This window comes from Rattus norvegicus, chromosome 20 (assembly GCF_021556685.1).
Source record: "Rattus norvegicus strain SHRSP/BbbUtx chromosome 20, alternate assembly SHRSP_T2T, whole genome shotgun sequence".
In the NCBI taxonomy this organism is placed as follows: domain Eukaryota; kingdom Metazoa; phylum Chordata; class Mammalia; order Rodentia; family Muridae; genus Rattus; species Rattus norvegicus.
Genome location: NC_141553.1, coordinates 4,629,661 through 4,650,071, shown reverse-complemented (window position 1 = coordinate 4,650,071; position 20,411 = coordinate 4,629,661). Strand labels below are relative to the sequence as shown.

The 20,411-nt window shown below is 49.6% G+C and overlaps 1 protein-coding gene, 2 long non-coding RNA genes and 2 other non-coding genes across 6 annotated transcripts; 1 reads left to right on the top strand and 4 right to left on the bottom strand.

Moving 5' to 3' along the window:
- Positions 1 to 844: 844 nt before the first annotated feature.
- LOC102549726 (uncharacterized) lies at positions 845 to 3,269 on the bottom strand (the record flags this gene model as incomplete). Its single annotated transcript, NR_110713.1, is given in 4 exon segments — positions 845 to 1,130; positions 1,378 to 1,527; positions 2,672 to 2,712; positions 3,152 to 3,269. It is a non-coding gene; the product is annotated as an uncharacterized LOC102549726 (long non-coding RNA).
- Snord52 (small nucleolar RNA, C/D box 52) lies at positions 1,649 to 1,714 on the bottom strand. The gene has a single exon (XR_015646091.1). It is a non-coding gene; the product is annotated as a small nucleolar RNA SNORD52 (small nucleolar RNA).
- Positions 2,800 to 2,863, bottom strand: Snord48 (small nucleolar RNA, C/D box 48). The gene has a single exon (XR_015646092.1). It is a non-coding gene; the product is annotated as a small nucleolar RNA SNORD48 (small nucleolar RNA).
- Positions 3,270 to 6,606: 3,337 nt separating the features above from the next.
- Positions 6,607 to 9,110, bottom strand: Hspa1b (heat shock protein family A (Hsp70) member 1B). The gene is given in 1 exon segment (NM_001329896.2): positions 6,607 to 9,110. A coding segment is annotated over 1 exon segment (1,926 nt). The 5' UTR covers positions 8,886 to 9,110; the 3' UTR covers positions 6,607 to 6,959.
- Positions 9,111 to 9,289: 179 nt separating this feature from the next.
- On the top strand, positions 9,290 to 15,766 carry LOC147998531 (uncharacterized). 2 transcript variants are annotated; one of them, XR_015645564.1, is made up of 2 exons: positions 9,290 to 9,398; positions 15,253 to 15,766. It is a non-coding gene; the product is annotated as an uncharacterized LOC147998531 (long non-coding RNA). The 2 variants fall into 2 exon arrangements; XR_015645563.1 differs by having other exon boundaries at positions 9,290 to 9,453.
- Positions 15,767 to 20,411: the final 4,645 nt, after the last annotated feature.

Here is a 20,411-nt window from a genome sequence, read left to right as displayed (position 1 = left end):
GCCTACTGAGCACCATCTTTAAAACACACAAAAAAAGCTTCTTTGTAAGTTTAATTACTCCACTTTCAAACTTCAGTCCCTACAAGTCTTCCCCATGTTCCTATTTTATTAACTCAATGGTTGTGTGTGGCCATTGAATTAACTACCCATTATAGCTTCAAAATCTACTTTTCTTGGCTGTTTTTCCCCCAAGTGCTCCTACTGCCGGAAGCCCTCTGTGCAGTAGCAACCTTCTGATCCTTCTACCTCCATCTCCCCAAGTGTAGGTTGCAGTCATTATGTGCCCATGTGGTTAGATTCAAGAGTGCACGCCAAGTACTCATACCATCAACCATACCCCAATCTTCCTAGAAGTTGTGGCTCTGGGGCACTCCTGGGTGCTGGAGTTAACTCACCAGGTAGACACACCTGGGATGTTTACTGGTGGGGTCTCCAGAAGGCTAGGGTTTAATACCCAGGGTCTAAATGCCCAGGGGGACTTGATGCTGTCCTTTACCCTTGGCAGAAAAGCTTAGGGTATGCACAGAAGAGGCTGACTCATTCCTAGCAGGAAGATCTGAGAGATCCAGACTGCAATCTTGGGCTAAAACTGAAGTCAGCCTGACAAGTTTACTAAACCACACTGTTCAGCTTCCAGGACAGCAGGTAACAGGGCTAAGTTAAGGGAGCCTGACCCAGACACCATGAAGTGACAGATCAACAGCTGCTCCTGCAGAGGTCTTAGCTCCTGGGCATTTGATGTACGCAGGCAGTGGGGGAACAGACCAGACCCTTCTGTGGCAGTTAAAAATCTTATTCCATAAATCTTTTCATATCCCCCCAAAGAGTGACACCAACAGTCAAATTAAGTGCTTTTAAAGGATTTTATTAGAAGCAGGAAACCATGCACTTCCATTGCAAGCCATTGTAAGCAGAAAAACAGATACACTTTAGGCAAGGTAGACTTTTATTACATTGGCTAATGCTCATGTTCAAGTGAGGCTCTGGTTCAGTCTGGGCTGCCACCTGCCATGCCTGTGATGTGGGACAGCCAGCACCCACGGCTTTGCGGCCTTTTACGCTCGGATAGCTGGCAACAAGGCAGTAGTAAGAAGGAGTCCAACTTGTCAGTTTTGAGTAGCAGCTAAGGCCTGAAAATTAAGAAGAATGTATTTCAGGACCACACAAAGCTGGGCTATGTGCTTCAAATCCAGGACATTTTAACAAGGTCAGCAGCAGTCAGCATTACAACCCGCAAGTGATGACTTCATTGTGCTCGTTAACTTTACAGGCCCCAGTGACTGGCATCTCATAAGACAAAGCCTTCAACAGCCCCCTCCTCCCCCAGGCTCTTAGTCATGCTTTATTACAGTGAATTAACCACAGCACAGCACTCACCTTCCCAGCACAGAGGACAAAGGGCTTGTTAGACAATGAGATGATCATGACATTCTAGTCACTTGTAGGAACTCCACCTTAGTCTGGGTCCTAGGTTAGCCCACATCTAGGTGAGGGGATGGGGCCCCTGGGCGGCCTTCAGACATCGCCCTGGAAGAGTTAATTAAGACAATCGATGAGAAGCAGGAACAGGGCGTGTACCTCAATAGAGCCAGTGCTGGAACATGGTTCCATCTCAAGGAAGAGGAGTAAGAATTCAGGTTCCCCAAATGAGTCAGATTTATAGTTGACATCAAGGGCAGAGTCAGAGACTCTAGTCTGTGAAATCATCATTCTCAATTGAGGGAGACCCAAACCAAGGGCAGCATCCAGGGATGTTAATCCAGAGAGACAATAAGAACAGGGTGTGGTAGCCCCCGTGTCTGTACTGTTAGGTTTAGACTGTTACAGAGCTGCAAAAACCCAAAACCACTCTGGAGACTGAAATAGAACCTAAAATCATACAGAAAAAGTGACACAACCCCAAGCCAAGCACTAGGACTAAAGCCATCCTGGACTGAATGAGCCCGTCTGAATACCCCAAAACATGGTCTAGAGCAGTGGCTCTCCACCCTTAGTCACCAAGGGAGCTTTACAGGCTCCCACATAGGTTACCCTGCATATCGCATCAGCACCAAAGACTAGATATGAAGAAGCAATGAAATAACTTTGATGGTTGGGAACATAACACGAGGAACTGTATTAAAGGTTTGCAGGGGGGGCTGGGGATTTAGCTCAGTGGTAGAGCGCTTACCTAGGAAGCGCAAGGCCCTGGGTTCGGTCCCCAGCTCCGAAAAAAAAAGAACCAAAAAAAAAAAAAAAAAAGGTTTGCAGGGTCAGGAAGGCTGAGAACTACTGTTTAGTGCCATTCTATTGGCATACAAAGATTAAAAGGACAAGAAAATGACCAAGGTGGCTCGTGGATATTAACTTACCACCCTAGTTTAGTTAACTAGATTTAGTTAGTTAACTAGTTTAGATTAGTTGCTATCTAAAAAAGCAAGATGGGCACCATGGTGGCTTGCCTGGAGACTGGCTAAGGCCTGCCCTATCTTAAGGACAAAGCCATGGGCAGGGCGGGGGGGGGGGTGCACGCCAGTCGAAAGCACAGACAAGTGGATGAAGGATCAGGGCAACCAGGGCTACATGGAAAATCCCTGTCTGCAACCCCTCCCCCTCAACAAGTCAAGTAAGGGAGCAGAAACCCAAGAAAAACGTCTTGAAAGGACCTAAGATTTTGGACACTAATACTAACCTTCCTTCGAGCATAGGCAGCCAGCGAGTGTCGGCAAAGCCCTAATGGAAAGACACAGAAGCCCATCACTATTAACTCCTGGGGACGAAAGCTCAAACCCCAATACTGCAGATTTTGGACGCGGGGACGGTCAGCGCGCTGCGGTGATGGCGTCAGCGAAGACACTCAGAATCACCAGAAGTCATCATTACCGTCCTTTTTCCCCGGTGCCAGCCCCTCCTCACACCGCCCACCACTCGTGCCATCCGCTTACCATTCATTGTGCTCCTGGGTCCCGCAGGCGAAGGTCAGGCGCCTGGAAGAGACCACTGAGTGAGCCCACATCCAAGAGACTGGGTCCAGCAGCCCCCCACCCCGGGCTGGGTCAGTTAGAAGGGGTGGCGTCACGTGGACATCAGAAACTCTAGTCTGTAAATGTGAGTCATCCTACCCGGCCCCACACCGCAGAGACACCCCCACCCCAGACAGGGCACCAGGATACCTGCTGCACTAGGGCGACCCGCGTCTTGTCCCCCAGAGTCCATAGACTCCGCAGAGATCGGTGGGGAACAGCAGAGAGGGGAAGAAAAAGAAGCCATGAGAGCAGGCGCACAAAGAGACCAGCAGCCGCCCGCCTCCGTCCTTTATACCCGCGCGGGGGTCCTGACGGACATAGTCGTCTTCTCCTATGCCTGACTTGCTCGCGCTGACGAATGCGAAGGGAACAAAGAGGAATTATGTTTCTCACTGTCCTGGGTGGAGAATCGTGTATGTGACGACAATTTGATAAACGACCAAGCCAAAGTAAAGGAAAAAAAAATAAACAAGCGAAACAGGCAGCCTAAACACCAAGGTTGGGTAAAGACCCTGGAGATCCTGCAGGGTAGATTCGCTCTTTGGTCTCCTACAGGCTTGTGGCTTTAGGGATTCTGTACTCTTGCTTGGATCCAGTCTACCCGAGAGGACTCATATTGCCTCCACAGCCAGAAAAATGTCAGTTTGCACCTTAGCTTCTGCTCTGCGTTAAATATATATATATGTTTATATATATTTATATATGTATAAATTTATATAAATATATATATATATTTATATTTAACGAGTGCTCTGTTGCATGTACACCCGCATGCCAGAAGAGGGCATCAGATTCCGTTATACATGGTCATGGACATTTGATTGCTGGGAATTGAACTCAGGACCTCAGGAAAAGCAGCCAGTGTGCTCTTAACTGATGGGCCATCTCACCAGCCCCTACATTTTTATTTAAAGGGAAATAAAGACACACACACACACACACACACACACACACACACACACACACACCTGCTCATATATAGTCTAAGATGGGTTTTCAAACATGCCTAGAATTATAGGCACGACACACTACTCACTACTGTGCTGGGACACTTTTGTCATTAAAAAAAAAAGATTGGGGTGGGGGGGATGGTATTGGTTGACGATACGGTTTCTCTGTGTAACCGTGTCTGTCCTGGAACTTGCTCTGTAGACTAGGCTAGCCTCGAACTCACAGACATCTACTTGCCTCTGTCTCCTGAGTGCTGGGATTAAAAGCATACACCACCACTGGCCAACTTTTAAGAAATATTTTTTAAAGATTTATTTATTGGGGCTGGGGATTTAGCTCAGTGGTAGAGCGCTTACCTAGGAAGCGCAAGGCCCTGGGTTCGGTCCCCAGCTCCGAAAAAAAGAAACCAAAAAAAAAAAAAAAAGATTTATTTATTATATACAGTGTAGCTGTTTTCAGATACACCAAAGAAAGCAACAGATCTCATTACAGATGGTTGTGAGCCACCATGTGGTTGCTGGGAATTAAACTCAGGACCTCTAGGAAGAGCAGTCTGCTCTTAACCACTGAGCCATCTCTCCAGCCCAAGAAATATTTTTAAATTGACCTTATTTGTGTCTATGTGTGTTACATCAAGTTGTAAGCTGCCTGGCGATGGGTGCGGGGAACTGAACCCGGGACCTCAGAAAGATGGGTAAGTGCTCCTGACCATTGAGCCATTGTTCCAGCACTTTGTCATTTTTTTGAGACAGCAATTCTGTACTACAACAGTCAACGCTACTGATTCCTTTTCCTAAATGCTGGAATTGCATGTGGGAGCCACTATAGGCTGCTCTCTTCATGTCAAAATACATTTTGTCTGGGAAGCACTGATGCCCACTTTAATCCCAGCACTCAAGGTCAGGGGCAGGTAGATCTCTGTGAGGTGGAGGCCAGCCAGGGCTGCACAGAGAGACATTGGCCCAGAACATAACAACGTTTTTAAAAACCTAAGGATCGTACAGTAATTATGTATTTGTAAGTTTCTCAGTTCCTAGAGGCCCAGGTTCCATCTGGAAGACTTACAGGAAGACTCTTCAGTTCCAAACTGTGTGCAGGTGCAGGCCAGAAACGACTTCTAACAGTCTTAAATGGCTGACGAATTAACCACTTCTCTAACGAGGAATTCATGAGCATAATTGCCTCAATTAAACTATTGCTGAAGACTTCTTTACCCTAGGATGTCCTTAACGTGTCTGTTTGGACATGCTAAAATTACATGTGGTTTACACCTCACCCAACTGATTGGTTCGTTCTCCATGGAGCCAGGGACTGAATTGCGGGCCTCATGCACACATAGCAACCGATCTCTGTTGACCCACACCCCCCAGCTCTCAAAGGATGGCATTACCCCACTAGAATGAACACCCATGGATCCAAAGGCTTGAGGTGAAAGCAACTCTTTCCCCTACGTTCTGCCTGCTTCTTTGAGCCATGGACATGGTAAGTGGTCTTCTCCATCACCAGACCTACTGCCTGGGAAGAGGGAGGGGGATCCTGGGGATAAAGTGAGTGGGTGAGGTGGCAGGTGCCCATAATCCATTGGAGAGGCAGATATAGGAGTCAGGGCAGCCTGGTCTAAATAATGACTTCCGACTCAGTTAGGGCTACATGGGAAGGATGTCTCTGTCTCTGTCTCTCACACACACAACACACAGACCATCCCTGCCCCAAAAAGGAAAGAAAAAGATAGCAAGACATGTTGTCTTCAGCTGGTGGGTTCAGGGGTGTGGTCTGGAACTGGTGAATTGAAAGCTCAGCAGAGCTAAAGACAAAGTGTAAGTACAGCCAGGGCAACCTGGTAAGAAATCTCTAAAAGTAATAAAGGGCTGGAGAGAGGGCTCAGAAGTTAAGAGCACTGACTGCTCTTGAAGAGGTCCTGAGTTCAAATCCCAGCAACCACATGGTGGCTCACAGCCATCTGTAATGGGATCTGATGCCCTCTTCTGGTGTCTCTGAAGACAGCTACATTGTACTTATATATAATAAGTAAATAAATCTTAAAAAAAAAAAAAAAGTAATAAGGAAGCCAGGTTTGGGAAAGGCATGTGGATCCGAAATCGAGGCCAGCCAGGGCTACACAGAGAGACCCTGTCTTGAAAAACAAAACAAGACAAAACAAAAACCCAACCGACAACCAACAACCCCTGCAATTTTCAATGTCCGAGGCTACCACTGTGGAAAGGTCGTCTGACTCCAACAGAGGTCTCGACCCATAAGTTGGGAAACAGTTCTGGTTCAGCCCTGGAGGGCTAAGAGAACTGAGTCATCATAGCCCTAAGAGTCCCTCTTCCACTGACCCCCAACTACAGCACCACCCTACTGTTCCCCCCAATGAGTCCTACCCTCAAACCGAATACCTGCATTTTCTGCATAACTGCGCTGAAAACCCACACTTTTTTTTTTTTTGGTTCTTTTTTCGGAGCTGGGGACCGAACCCAGGGCCTTGCGCTTCCTAGGCAAGCGCTCTACCACTGAGCTCAATCCCCAACCCCAAAACCCACACTTCTAACCAAAGTACCCAAACCCCATTTCCCCGTCATCGCAAAGCTAAGAAATCCACATGAACCCAGAATCCATTAGCCCTCCCAACATACACACGGACAAAACATACTTGTAACATTTTATTTTGAATGTTTAAGTTACAAAAGATAACTTTTTTTCTCAGTTTGTAGGGATGCAAGGAAAAAACTGTACACAGGGTGGCAGTGCTGAGGTGTTCGCAGGAAGGAAACACCATTTTTACACAGCTACTTAGATTAAACGCAAAGAACATGCAACCTTAATTTGAATATATAAAAAACCCACGAGCATACAAAATGTAACAAACTCAAATCAATTACCGTATAAAAGGCTGTAACTTTAAACTGAACTCCGGAGAGAAGGAGTAACTTGATAAGAATCGTGCACCAGCAGCCATCAAGAGTCTGTCTCTAGCCAACACCCTGAGAGCCAGAAAAGCCTCTAATCCACCTCCTCGATGGTGGGCCCCGACCCAGAGCCTCCCTTGGGCGCCTGGGCCCCGAAGCCCCCAGCCCCGGGAGCACCCGCACCCTGATACAGCCCGCTGATGATCGGGTTGCACACCCGCTCCAGCTCCTCCCGCTTGTGCACGAACTCCTCTTTCTCAGCCAGCGTGTTAGAGTCCAGCCAGGAGATGACCTCCTGGCACTTGTCCAGCACCTTCTTCTTGTCAGCCTCGCTGATCTTGCCCTTGAGACCCTCGTCCTCCACGGCGCTCTTCATGTTGAAGGCATAGGACTCGAGCGCATTCTTGGCAGCCACCCTCTCGCGCTGCACCTCGTCCTCCGCCTTGTAGCGCTCGGCCTCCTGCACCATGCGCTCGATCTCCTCCTTGCTCAGGCGGCCCTTGTCGTTGGTGATGGTGATCTTGTTGGCCTTGCCGGTGCTCTTGTCAGTGGCCGTGACGTTCAGGATGCCGTTGGCGTCGATGTCGAAGGTCACCTCGATCTGGGGCACGCCCCTGGGAGCCGGCGGGATGCCGCTCAACTCGAAGCGCCCCAGCAGGTTGTTGTCGCGCGTCATGGCCCTCTCGCCCTCGTACACCTGGATCAGCACCCCGGGCTGGTTGTCCGAGTAGGTGGTGAAGGTCTGCGTCTGCTTGGTGGGGATGGTGGAGTTGCGCTTGATGAGCGCCGTCATCACGCCGCCCGCGGTCTCCAGACCCAGCGACAGCGGCGCCACGTCCAGCAGCAGCAGGTCCTGCACGTTCTCCGACTTGTCCCCCATCAGGATGGCCGCCTGCACCGCCGCCCCGTAGGCCACCGCCTCGTCCGGATTGATGCTCTTGTTCAGGTCGCGCCCGTTGAAGAAGTCCTGCAGCAGCTTCTGCACCTTGGGGATGCGCGTCGAGCCGCCCACCAGCACCAGGTCGTGGATCTGCGCCTTGTCCAGCTTGGCGTCGCGCAGGGCCTTCTCCACGGGCTCCAGCGTGCCGCGGAACAGGTCCGAGCACAGCTCCTCGAACCGCGCCCGCGTGATGGACGTGTAGAAGTCGATGCCCTCGAACAGAGAGTCGATCTCCAGGCTGGCCTGGGTGCTGGACGACAGCGTCCTCTTGGCCCTCTCGCACGCCGTGCGCAGTCGCCGCACCGCGCGCTTGTTCTGGCTGATGTCCTTCTTGTGCTTCCTCTTGAACTCCTCCACGAAGTGGCTCACCAGCCGGTTGTCGAAGTCCTCCCCGCCCAGGTGCGTGTCGCCCGCCGTGGCCTTCACCTCGAAGATGCCGTCGTCGATCGTCAGGATGGACACGTCGAACGTGCCGCCCCCCAGGTCGAAGATGAGCACGTTGCGCTCGCCCTTGCCGGTCCGGTCCAGCCCGTAGGCGATGGCGGCCGCCGTGGGCTCGTTGATGATCCGCAGCACGTTCAGACCCGCGATCACGCCCGCGTCCTTGGTGGCCTGCCGCTGCGAGTCGTTGAAGTAGGCGGGCACGGTGATCACCGCGTTGGTCACCGGGTGGCCCAGGTACGCCTCGGCGATCTCCTTCATCTTGGTCAGCACCATGGACGAGATCTCCTCCGGGTAGAACGACCGGTTCTCGCCCTTGTAGTTCACCTGCACCTTGGGCTTGTCGCCGTCGTTCACCACCTGGAAGGGCCAGTGCTTCATGTCCGACTGCACCACCGGGTCGCCGAACTTGCGGCCGATCAGCCGCTTCGCGTCGAACACGGTGTTCTGCGGGTTCAGCGCCACCTGGTTCTTGGCGGCGTCCCCGATGAGCCGCTCGGTGTCGGTGAAGGCCACGTAGCTGGGGGTCGTGCGGTTGCCCTGGTCGTTGGCGATGATCTCCACCTTGCCGTGCTGGAACACGCCCACGCACGAGTAGGTGGTGCCCAGGTCGATGCCGATCGCTGTTTTCTTGGCCATGTCGCCGCTCTCTGCTTCTGGAAGGTTGCGCTTGGCGGCGGGGATGCTCTGGGGAAGGGTGCGCTCCGCTGGGGTATGCTCTGGAGAAGGTTGCGCTTCGCGGTGGGGATGCTCTGGGAGAGGCTGGTCTTGCCCGAGGTTCTGGAACGCGCCGCTTGCTCCGCTTCTCTGCTTCTCTGCGAGTGGAACCAGAAACTGGTTCTGTCAGATTAGGAGGAGGAATCTGGTGTCCTGCGCGCCGCCCTGCGCCTTTAAGGAGCCTCCTCCGGCCCCGCCCACCCTCCCATGGGCCAATCAGCGAGCGGGAGGAGGCCTTGGGGCCAGGAATCTTCCAGCAGTTTCGGGTCTGTTAGAGCTTCTCCGCCTCCCATGAGTAATCCATGTTGAGGGTACCGCCCTTGTCCAGAACTCTCCAGACGGATCTGGGCTTCGCTGGACAGATTGGATTCCTGAGGCGGGGGGTGGTAGGAAGTGCTTGTTCCGGTTGTGACAGTGTTGCCATGGCGACGCAAGGTAGCGGTCTCTGTATGTGAAGCTGAGAAGGGTCAGCTCCTGAAAGTGCTGGGCGGTGAGAGACATTTGGGAATCAGACCAGGGAGGGAGTTTAAGGTGTACAAATTCTTCCTACAGGATGGCGGACGCAGAAAGTTTCTCAAAACGGGAGGGATAACGCTTGGCTAAGAAGTCTGTGATTGGGTCCTGCCTGGAAGTGACAGCGTGGGGGGGGGCGCCTGTGGAATGCTCGCCTGTCTGTGTCTGCCCCCCACTCCCTCCATTTTAGGTTTAAATAGGGAAAGAGAAGAGATCTTGCAGTATAGTTTATTCGCTTTGCTGTCTTTATGTCACGCTTAACGTACAAGTACATCGCCTGTGGAGTTTTCACGGTTTTCAAAAGAACATCATTGTGTAAACACTCGGTTCTCATGTTAGGAGGACCTGTGACCCAAAAAAGGAAAGTGTCCCAGGACGGGGAGAGCAAGGTTTAATCGACCGACCGTGCCAGGCTGCAAGCCGCTCCCTTTGCCTCAGGCGGCAGCCTGGCATTAGAAAGGAGAAAAAAAAAAACTTTCGGTAGAGGGTGGGGCAGAGGGACTGCAGCGAGTCAAGGTCAGCCTAGGTTACAGAGGCAGACCCTGTCCCAAAAGATTAATAGAAGAAGAATGCTGAGGATGGCTGCTTGGCTTCTCCTTCACACAGCTGCTCCTTGCCAGGCACTGTTCTATTCTGTGCTGTAGTAACCTCAGGGTTGACTTAAGAGTTTGCTGATTCTTCTGTGTCTGCTGCCCCTGTCAGTTCACCTTTCCTAGGTGGAGAGATGGTGTGTCCTGTCCTCTGATAGCATCTGGCCTCACAGTGCTGTTAACTCCGACTTTTGGGTGAGACCCTAAGCAGAGGTGTCGGGACCCACCTACTAGTTTATGTGGTTAGCTTTTTGTCCTAGACATCACCTTTCCGTCCCTTGTCTGTCCCCTACCTCCTCTCATTATAAATATGTTTAGCTGTCAGTGATGTCCCTTTTTCTTCTTCCGGGCTCCTCCTTCCGTGTACGAATTAAAGACCCCCTAGTTAGATGTCTTGAAACAGTATGAGGTTACTGGGTATGGTGGCCCACCTCTGTAGTCCTCATGCTTTGGAGGGGGAGGCAGGAGGATGAAGAGTTTGAGGCTAGCCCAATCTACATTAGAGCCTGTTTTGTTTTGTTTTTTTTTGTTTTTTTTTTGTTTTTGGTTTTTTTTTTTTTTTTTGGTTCTTTTTTTCGGAGCTGGGGACCGAACCCAGGGCCTTGCGCTTCCTAGGTAAGCGCTCTACCACTGAGCTAAATCCCCAGCCCCGAGCCTGTTTTTTAAAAAAAGAATAAGATTGCATTAGAGTCTTAGTTCTGAGGTAACAGTCCACAGCAGGGAGTAATTGTCTCACACACACACATACACACAGAGAGAGAGAGAGAGAGAGAGAGAGAGAGAGAGAGAGAGAGAGAGAGAGAGAGAGAGAGACTGTCTCTCTCTCTCACACACATACACACGCACACATCTTTTGTTTTCATTTTTTCTTTTTTCTAACTTTTTTATTTCTTGTTTTCTTTTTCAAAATAGGGGCTCATGTAGCCCAGGCTAGCCTTAAACTCTTGCTCCTCCAGCCTTGACACCCAAGTGCTGGAATTCCAGACTCCCACAAGCACTATAAGCTACCCACACAGGTCCCTGAGTGTAAATTGGAGGAAGCATTTTTCTGGAGGGGACCCTGCTTATAAACATCACTCCGTGTGTGTGTGTGTGTGTGTGTGTGTGTGTGTGTGTGTGTATGTGTGTGTGTGTGTATGTATGTGTATGTGTGTGACAGAGTGTGTCTGTGTCTGTGTGTCTGTATGTCTGTGTGACAGAGTGTGTGTGTGTCTGTATGTGTGTGTGACAGAATATGTGTGTCTGTATGTGTGTGTGACAGAGTATGTGTGTGTCTGTGTGTATGTATGTGACAGAGTGTGTCTGTGTCTGTGTGTCTGTATGTCTGTGTGACAGAGTGTGTGTGTGTCTGTATGTGTGTGTGACAGAATATGTGTGTCTGTATGTGTGTGTGACAGAGTATGTGTGTGTCTGTGTGTATGTATGTGACAGAGTGTGTCTGTGTCTGTGTGTCTGTATGTATGTGTGACAGAGTGTGTGTGTGTCTGTGTGTGTCTGTGTGTCTGTGTCTGTATGTGTGTGTGATAGAGTGTGTGTGTGTTTGTGTGTGTGTGTGTGCATGTGTGTGTGACAGAGAGTGTGTGTCTGTATGTGTCTATGTGTGTATGTGTGTGTGTGACAGAGAGTGTGTATGTGTCTGTGTGTCTGTGTGTGTATGTATGTGTGTGTCTGTGTGTGTGTGTGACAGAGTGTATGTGTGTGTATGTGTGTGTGACAGAGTGTGTCTGTGTCTGTGTGTGATAGAGTGTGTGTGTCTGTATGTGTGCATGTGTGTGTGACAGAGTGTGTGTGTCTGTGTGTGTGTATGTGTGCATGTGTGTGACAGAGTGTGTGTGTCAGTGTGTGTGTGTATGTGTGCATGTGTGTGTGACAGAGAGTGTGTGTGTGTCTGTATGTGTCTGTGTATGTATGTATGTGTGTGTCTGTATGTGTGTGTGACAGAGTGTGTGTCTGTGTGTCTGTGTGTGTGACAGAGTGTGTGTATCTGTGTGTGCATGTGTGTGTGTGACAGAGTGTGTGTGTGTGTGTGTGTGCGCACGCGTGTGCGCGAGAGCATATCTCTTCTGGGAATCCAAGGGCATTGCATTGTTTGTGCTGTAGTTTGCTGACCTCAGCCAGTGTTTGGAAGATGCTGCTTCATAGATGCTCTGTTTGTGTGGGCAGATCTGGCCTGCAGCAGCTTGTTCCATAGTTAGACCTAATGAATTCAGTTCTAATGAATCACCATCCTGATCTAGTCAAACTGGTTAAACCTCAAGAATTTTTCCATGACTCTCTGCACCTCTGGCTGGGGATTCCTCCGAGAGTCCATGTTAGTTAGCTACCCAGAGACCAGCAAACGCCATTCCCTTAGAGGCCTGCTCACCCCCACCCTTGGCCACTAACAGTCTTGGGGTTCACTCTTGCCCTGTGAACCAGCAATTCTTAGAGCACGCTTTCAAAGAGAATGTGAGTCAGGGTCTCATTCTGCAGCAAAGGAGTTCTGGGACTCTGTGCCTAGAAGCTGGACTTGAGCTAAGTGAGATCCTCTTGTCTGGCCACACTAGTGCCAGGATTAACAGAAACAGCCACTGTACCTGTGTCCATTTCTCCACAAGAAAGTATTTGAAATTTTGTCTGTCCCCTTAGCCTGGGTACTTCTGAGGCAAAAGCACAGTGGTAGGTTTAATTGTGGAAGGCTGGAGGGTCTGAAAAAAAACCCAAGCCACTGGGGCTGTTGCTCATTGGTAGAAAACATGCGTAGTATCCAAGATGCCCTGGATTTAATTCCCAGCACCGCTCCCCCACCCCCAACATAAACACACACACACACACACACACATATACACACACACACACAAACACACAGAGAGACACATACACCTACACACACACAAACACAGAGAGACACATACACATACACACACACACAAACACACAGAGACACATACACACACACAGACACACGTGCACAGAGACACACATACACAAACACAAACACACACATACAAACACATACACATACATACACACACAAACATACACACACACAAACACACACACACAAACACACACACAGACACACACGTGCACAGAGACACACATACACAAACACACACAAACACACACACACAAACACATACACACACAGACACAGACACAGACACACACACACACAGACACACACACACACACACACACACACACACACACACAGACCAAGACAAGTTTGGTAGTTTGGTTCATTCAGGAATTAGGCTTTTATTGAGTTCCATATTTGGAAGCAACAGTGTTCAGAGTTCTGAAGCTGGGAGGACGTCGAAGGACTTTCAAGGGGCAGGGAGTGTCAGGGGCAGGAGAAGAAGCCAAGAACACTTGAGGAGAGAGATCCTTCCTCAGCCAGAGGCTCCAGCAACCCTCCCACCCCGCTACCCCGGCTTTATAATGCTTCTCAAAACAGCCCTGTTTTCCCCTCAGTCCCCTTGTTTTTAAAAGTTGGTATAATTCTAAGCCTACCTAGGGGAAACCAAAAGGAAAAGCATCATGAACTCCAGAGGCTGGCTTTCTGTTGGGTTTTTTATTTGGTGTGTGTGTGTGTGTGTGTGTGTGTGTGTGTGTGTGTGTGTGTGTGTGTGTGTGTGTGTGTTTGTCTGTGAGAGAGAGAGAGAGAGAGAGAGAGAGAGAGAGAGAGAGAGAGAGAGATCTAGTTCTAGCTGGCTGAAACTCACACTGGTTCTTCTGCCTCCTCTGCTCAAGTGCAGGTTTCACCAGGATAGGCACCCGCCTTGCTGAGACAGGCATTTCTTAAGCAAATTTCAATGGCTTAGGTGACGAGATGATTCCAGAAACTTCTGGTGAGGTGACTTGTAAGAACACTCTTGGTTGGTGGGAGACCAGGTGTCTGGAATCTACCCCTTGGCCAAGGGTGGGTTGTTGTGGTTTGTTTTGTCCTTTACTTTTTAACAGTGAAGTACACGTGTGCTACGAAACTACCCACGTCTCTGTATGATCATCTCAAAATAGAGCTAAGGATATCCACTTCAGGCTGGTGTGACATGTGCTGAGAGGCCGAGGCAAGAGGATGCCCTGAGACCTTAACCAACCTGGGTCACAGGAAGAAACCCTGCCTGGAACAGCAAATCTGGTGCCTGCTGGCACTGTAGCCCAGCTTTTTTTTTTTTCTTTTAAGATTTATTTATTGTATATGAGTACACCATAGCTGTCTTCAGACACACCAGGAGAGGGCATTAGATCTCATTACAGGTGGTTGTGAGCCACCACATGGTTGCTGGGATTTGAACTCAGGACCTCTGGAAGAGCAGTCAGTGCTCCTAATCCATCTCTCTAGCTCCATAGTCCAGCCATTGCTCTGTTTGCCTGGTGTGTGCCACGCCCAGGGTTAAGTCCCTGGCACCACAAAACCGGGTCTGGTATCACATATCCGTAATGCCATCGGTAGGGTAGAGGCAGGGGGATCAGAAGTCTAAGGCTATCCTGGGCTACTCAGTGAGCTTGTAGGCAACCTGGAATACAGGAGACCGTGTCTCAGGAAATAAACACCCCCAAACTCAGACAAGTGTGCCCGAGGCGGTGGGTTCCCCTTCTTTCCTGGCTGGTCCCACCCACTCAGATCCAGCGACTAACTCACCCTTGGTGAGGCACTCACGAAGCTAGGACCCATTCCCAGGCATGTGGAATTACTTTGAATTTAGCATGAAAGCTGTGGTAAAGCCAGGGATGGTGGCTTCTTCTGTAGCCCCAGGCCTTGAGAGGTAGCAACACAGGGGTTACAAGTTTGAAGCAGCCTGGTCTCCATAGCCAGTTCCAGGCCAGCCAGGGCTACAGAGTGAGACCCTGATGCAAAACCAAACCAAACCAGCAGACGGTAGCTCCCTCTGTTCTGCTCATCTACAAGGAGGAAGGCTTCAGTTTTAGTTTCCTTGCACCCCAAAACAGTGACAGAAGGCAGGAGTGGCTTTAGTATTTTTGAGACACAAAGCTGGAGAGTGTTTTGTTTTGTTTTTTCAAGCTTTATTTTTTTTTAATGCATATGTGTATGAGTCTGTGTGTGCGTATTTGAGTATGGTTCTCTTGGAGACCAAGATAGTGTTGGGTCCCCTGGAGCTGGAGTTACATGTGGGTGCTGGAAACCCTAGGGTCCTCTGGTACCCTCTTTTTTTTTAATATTTTATTTATTTATTATATAGGAGTACACTGTAGCTGTCTTCAGACACACCAGAAGAGGGCATCAGATCTCATTACAGATGGTTGTGAGCCACCATGTGGTTGCTGGGATTTGAACTCAGGACCTTGGGAAGAGCAGTCGGTGCTCTTAACCACTGAGCCATCTCTCCAGCCCTCAAGCTTTATTTTTAACAATGTGTGTGTGCACCGCAGTGCAGGAGCTCACAGAGGACAGATAAAGGCATCGAATCCCCTGGAACCGGAATGACACGTGATCGCAAGTTCTAAACCACGGGGCCTGGGAACCAAACGCAAATCCTCTGAGGAGCCACGGCATGAACCTGCCATCTCTCCAGCCCTCGGTTAGAGGTTGTTGATTTATTTACTCATTTATTTTGGTTTTCTGCGTAGACCTGGCCTTGCTGTCCTGGAACTGTACACAGACTGACCTCAAACTCAGAGATCCATCTGCCTCAGCCCCCACAGTGCTAACAACGCCCCAACTGATTCGTGGTTTATTAAAAGACATTTTTTAAAGATTTATTCATTTATTATATATAAGTACACTGTAGCTGTCTTCACACCAGAAGAGGGCATCAGATCTCTTTACAGATGGTTGTGAGCCACCATGTGATTGCTGGGAATTGAACTCAGGACCTCTGGAAGAGCAGTCGGGGGTCTTAACCACTGAGCCATCTCTCCAGACCTTAAAGACATTTTTAAACAGAGGTTTTGAGTGGAAGCCTTGAGACTGGGAGGCACTTGGGAGTGAAGTGAGAGGCACCTGAGGCTTTTGAAAGAACAGTGGCAGACACAAATCAATTTAGTCAACACCAAGGAACCCCGACAAGCCACCGTCCCCGACCTGCACAGCCAAGAGCAGACACATATGGCCCATATTACACAGGGGCTTCACAGGAGCTCCGAAATACTGGGAAAGCCAGCACCTGTGTGTCTGGGACCCACACAACCTCCCACTTTGTTAGGCCCTACCTTGGGGTGTTTCCCTTCCCCCTCCCTGAGCCTTTCAGCCTGTTATGGCAAAAAGTTGTTTACACCCTTGGCAGCTGTTCTTGGCCCCTGTTTTGGGGCAGGGAATTTTCATGGTGTTATTTCCTGGTTCCTGGTTGGGGTCTTCCACCTGCTCTAGTACTTTTCCACTGCTTTTGCCTCTTGTATAAAAGGAGATCTCAGTAAAGGCCAGACGACATTCTTTTAACGCAAATGAACCGAGGATGTGTTTCTTCTTAAATCTCACAGGCCTACCCCGGTTCACCACTTTTTCACAGAACCCCACGAAAAATCAGGATGAGGAAGAAGGCAGTAGGCATAAGGCAGACCTTTCTGCCCTGAGATTGCCTCTGCACTGACAGAAGGGCAGCCCTGTGAAGGTCAGGCCTCTGTAAGCTTTAAATCCAGGTGGATTAAGTGACCACCCAGGAATTCCCCTTCTGCTCCACCCTCTCAAGGCCCTGCCCCTAAGCTTCTGTCTGACCAAGCTTCCAGCTTCTCCTTGTCCGCCAGACACCAGGGAAAGAAGTCAGGCCCCTTAACCATGGCGGGGCTGGTACACAGATCTTAGGATCTTGGGATATTAAATTCAGAGCCTGACTAAACTTGCCGTTCCAGAGCAGGCTGTCGGGGAGGGGAGAGAGCCAAGGGAATAGTTTGTTTGTTAAGCAGTGTTCCTGAGAATGACAGGGCAGTTCCTTCCAGGCCAAACAATTCCTCCAGGACAAAGCCAGCACAAAACCAAAGATGCAGAAGTCTGACTGACAGACTCAGTCAGGAAAGAGTGGGCCATGCCCCTAACTCCCTCTTCTCGGTATTTTTTAGGGAGTTTTAGTCTCTCTCTCACTCTGTTTCTGTCTCTCTATTTGTCTCTGTCTGTTTCTGTGTCTCTGTCTCTGTCTCTCTTGTGATTACTCAAGACAGGCTGTCCTCTGTGTAGCCCTGGCTGTCCTGAAACTTGCTTTGTAAACCAAGCTGGCCTTGAACTCAGAGATCAACCTTGCCTTTGCCTCCTTTTTTTTTTTCTTTTCTTTTTTTCGGAGCTGGGGACCGAACCCAGGGCCTTGCGCTTGCTAGGCAAGCGCTCTACCACTGAGCTAAACCCCCAACCCCCTGCCTTTACCTCCTAAGTGCTGGGATTAAAGACATATTCCACACCCCCACCCCCACACCCATACCCACCCTGCCTCTGGCCCTTACTGTTTTTTAAATTTCTTTATAAAGTTTTTATTTTGTGTGTATGAGTGTTTTTGCATGTTTGTCTTTGCACAACCCCCTGTGCCTGGTGCCTGTGGAGGCCAGATGGTTGTGAGCCAGCATTTGGGTGCTGGGAATCAAACTTGGGTCCACTGGGAAAGCAGCCAGTGCTGAGCCACCTCTTCCAGACTCTTCCCTCACTGTTTAAAGTTGCTTCTGGCTTTGTTTGTTTGCTAGACAGGGTCTTAATCTGCAAACCATGTGAGTCTTAAACTCCCAGCAATCCTCCTGACTTAGCCCTGCAAGTGCTGGGATTACTATGTCATCTCTGAGGTACTCTGAAGCTTCCTCTTCTTCCCTCTCCCCCTTGTTTCCCCCTCTCCCCCTCTCCCCCTCCTTGTCCTCTTCTCCTCCTCCCCCCTCCTCTCCTCTCTCCATTATCATGCAAGGGGGTTTATCTATGAAGCCCAGACTTCCACTCTTCCAGTACAAGTTCAGGCATGTACCACACCCCGCTCTGATTCACCATATGGAAAACATTGGAAATTTTTGTGACTTTTACGATACTGACATAAACAAATCTGGCTGCAGGAGGTGAGAAGAGAGTTTTCAGAACTGAAAATAGCCAAGCTTCTGGGTAGCCGCCCCTCCCACCTGACCCCAGCTCTGCATCCAGCTCGCTGGCTGACTGTCAGAGAGAATGCAGGTGTGTGGAGATCACGATCAATCACGATCACGATCACGGCTGTCCTGCTAAGACTAACTGCTATAATGAGTTGAGAGGGGAGGATTCATTTGGCTTACACTTCCACACTGTAGTCCATCACTGAAGGAAGTCAGGACAGGCACTCGGGAAGAAACCTGGAGGTAGAAACTGATGCAGAGGCCGTGGAGGAGAGCTGCTACTGGCTTGCTCAGCCTGCTTTTTTTTTTTCTTTCTTTCTTTTTTTAAAGAAAGATTTTATTTATTTACTTATTATATATAAGTACACTGTACCTGGTTTCAGACACACGAGAAGAGGACATCGGATCCCATTACAGATGGTTGTGAGCCACCATGTGGTTGCTGGGAGTTGAACTCAGAACCTCTTTTTTTCTTTTCTTTTCTTTCTTTCTTTTTTTTTTTTTTCGGAGCTGGGGACAGAACCCAGGGCCTTGCGCTTGCTAGGCAAGCGCTCTACCACTGAGCTAAATCCCCAACCCCTAACTCAGAACCTCTTAACCACTGAGCCACTTCTCCAGCCCTTATAGAGCCCAGCATCACCAGCCCAGTAGAATCATCGGCAATGGGCTGGTCCCTCCCCTATCAATCTAAGAAAATGCTCTACAGCAGATCCCACGGAGGAACTCACTCAGTTGAGGTTCCCTCCTCTCAGATGGCTCTAGCCTGTGTCAAGTTGCCCTACAACTGTCTAGCACTATGTTGTCAGGAGACACCCCTAAGAGGAGTGTTTCCTGGAATACTTAAAACAGGCAACAAGAACTGCGAAGAACGTGGGGTTGGGGATTTGGCTCAGTAGTAGAGCACTTGCCTAGCAACCGCAAGGCCCTGGGTTCGGTCCCCAGCTCCGAAAAAAAGAAAAAAAAAAAAAAAAAGCAGAAGAACTGCGAGCGTGGCCCAGCAAGAATCAATGGTCAAAGTGTTTGCATGCAAGCCCAACTTCCCGAGTTCGATACTCCAGAGCCCTCAATGGAAGAAAACTGACTCCCAAAGTAATTCTCTAACCTGTATATGAACACATATAGAGGTTTCTCTCTCTCTCTCTCTCTCTCTCTCTCTCTCTCACACACACACACACACACACACACTTTTAACAGTGTGATTTCTGTTCCAGCCTCCTTCCAGTTTTTTAAGATTTATTTATTTATTATGTATAAGTACACTGTAGCTGTCTTCAGACACACCAGAAGAGGGCACTTGATCCCATTACAGATGGCTGTGAGCCACCATGTGGTTGCTGGGATTTGAACTCAGGACCTCTGGAAGAGCAGTCAGTGCTCTTGACCGCTGAGCCATCTCTCCAGCCCCCAGACATAGTGTTGAGGCCTGAACCCAGAGCTCGTTGGTGAACATGAGGTTCTCACAAAGCAGCTACGTCTCCAGCCCTTAACTTTAAACGAACTCAGACGAGGGGCGGTGAGTTGGCCCAGCCTGAGATGTGAGAGAACCCATCTCAAAAAACCTAGCAACAAAACCAGGAACCCAGGCTTAGGATGTTCGACAGTGAAACAGTTGCCGAGCATCTGCAGGCTCTATGCTCGATTCCCAGCATAGTAAACCACATGAAGTAAACCTGCTGGGCTAAGTGTTAGAGTTGGCCTCAAGTCCCACACCACGTACAAAGCAGAAACCCAGCCAACCAAACTTTATAAGGCAGGTGTGGCATAGTAATCCACACCTAGAATCCAATACTTGGGAGGCTTAAGGCAGTGAGACTCCCAAACTCAAGCCCAGACTGGTCTACAAGAGACCTTGTTTCAAGCAAGTTGAAAAAAAATTAAATTAGAAATCTTGCACGTAATCTCATGGGTTTGTGAGGCCTGACTGACGGGTTTAGCCTCAACCTCAAAACATCACAAGTAGACCGTGAGGACCCATGGCACGCTTCAGTAGCTAAAGGTGCTTGCTGCCTTCAGACTTCAGCTTCACCCCCAGGATGAACCCAGAGGGTGCAAAGAGAGAACTTCCTTTTATAGAGGTCCTCCGACCACTGCTTGTGTGCCCGGGCATGTGCGGGCTCCACAGAGTGGTCCCGATCCTGCATGTGTGCCTTGATGTGTACACACCCCACACAATGCTTCCCCGATCTCTGTATGTGTGCCCTGCTATGTGAATGCCCCACACCCCCAGTGGTCCTCTGTCCCCTGAATGTGTGCCTTGGCATGTGCACACCCCACACAGTGGTCCCCTGATCCCTGCATGCGTGTCCTGGCATGTACACCCCCTCATACATAATTGCAGTAAAGAGGAAGA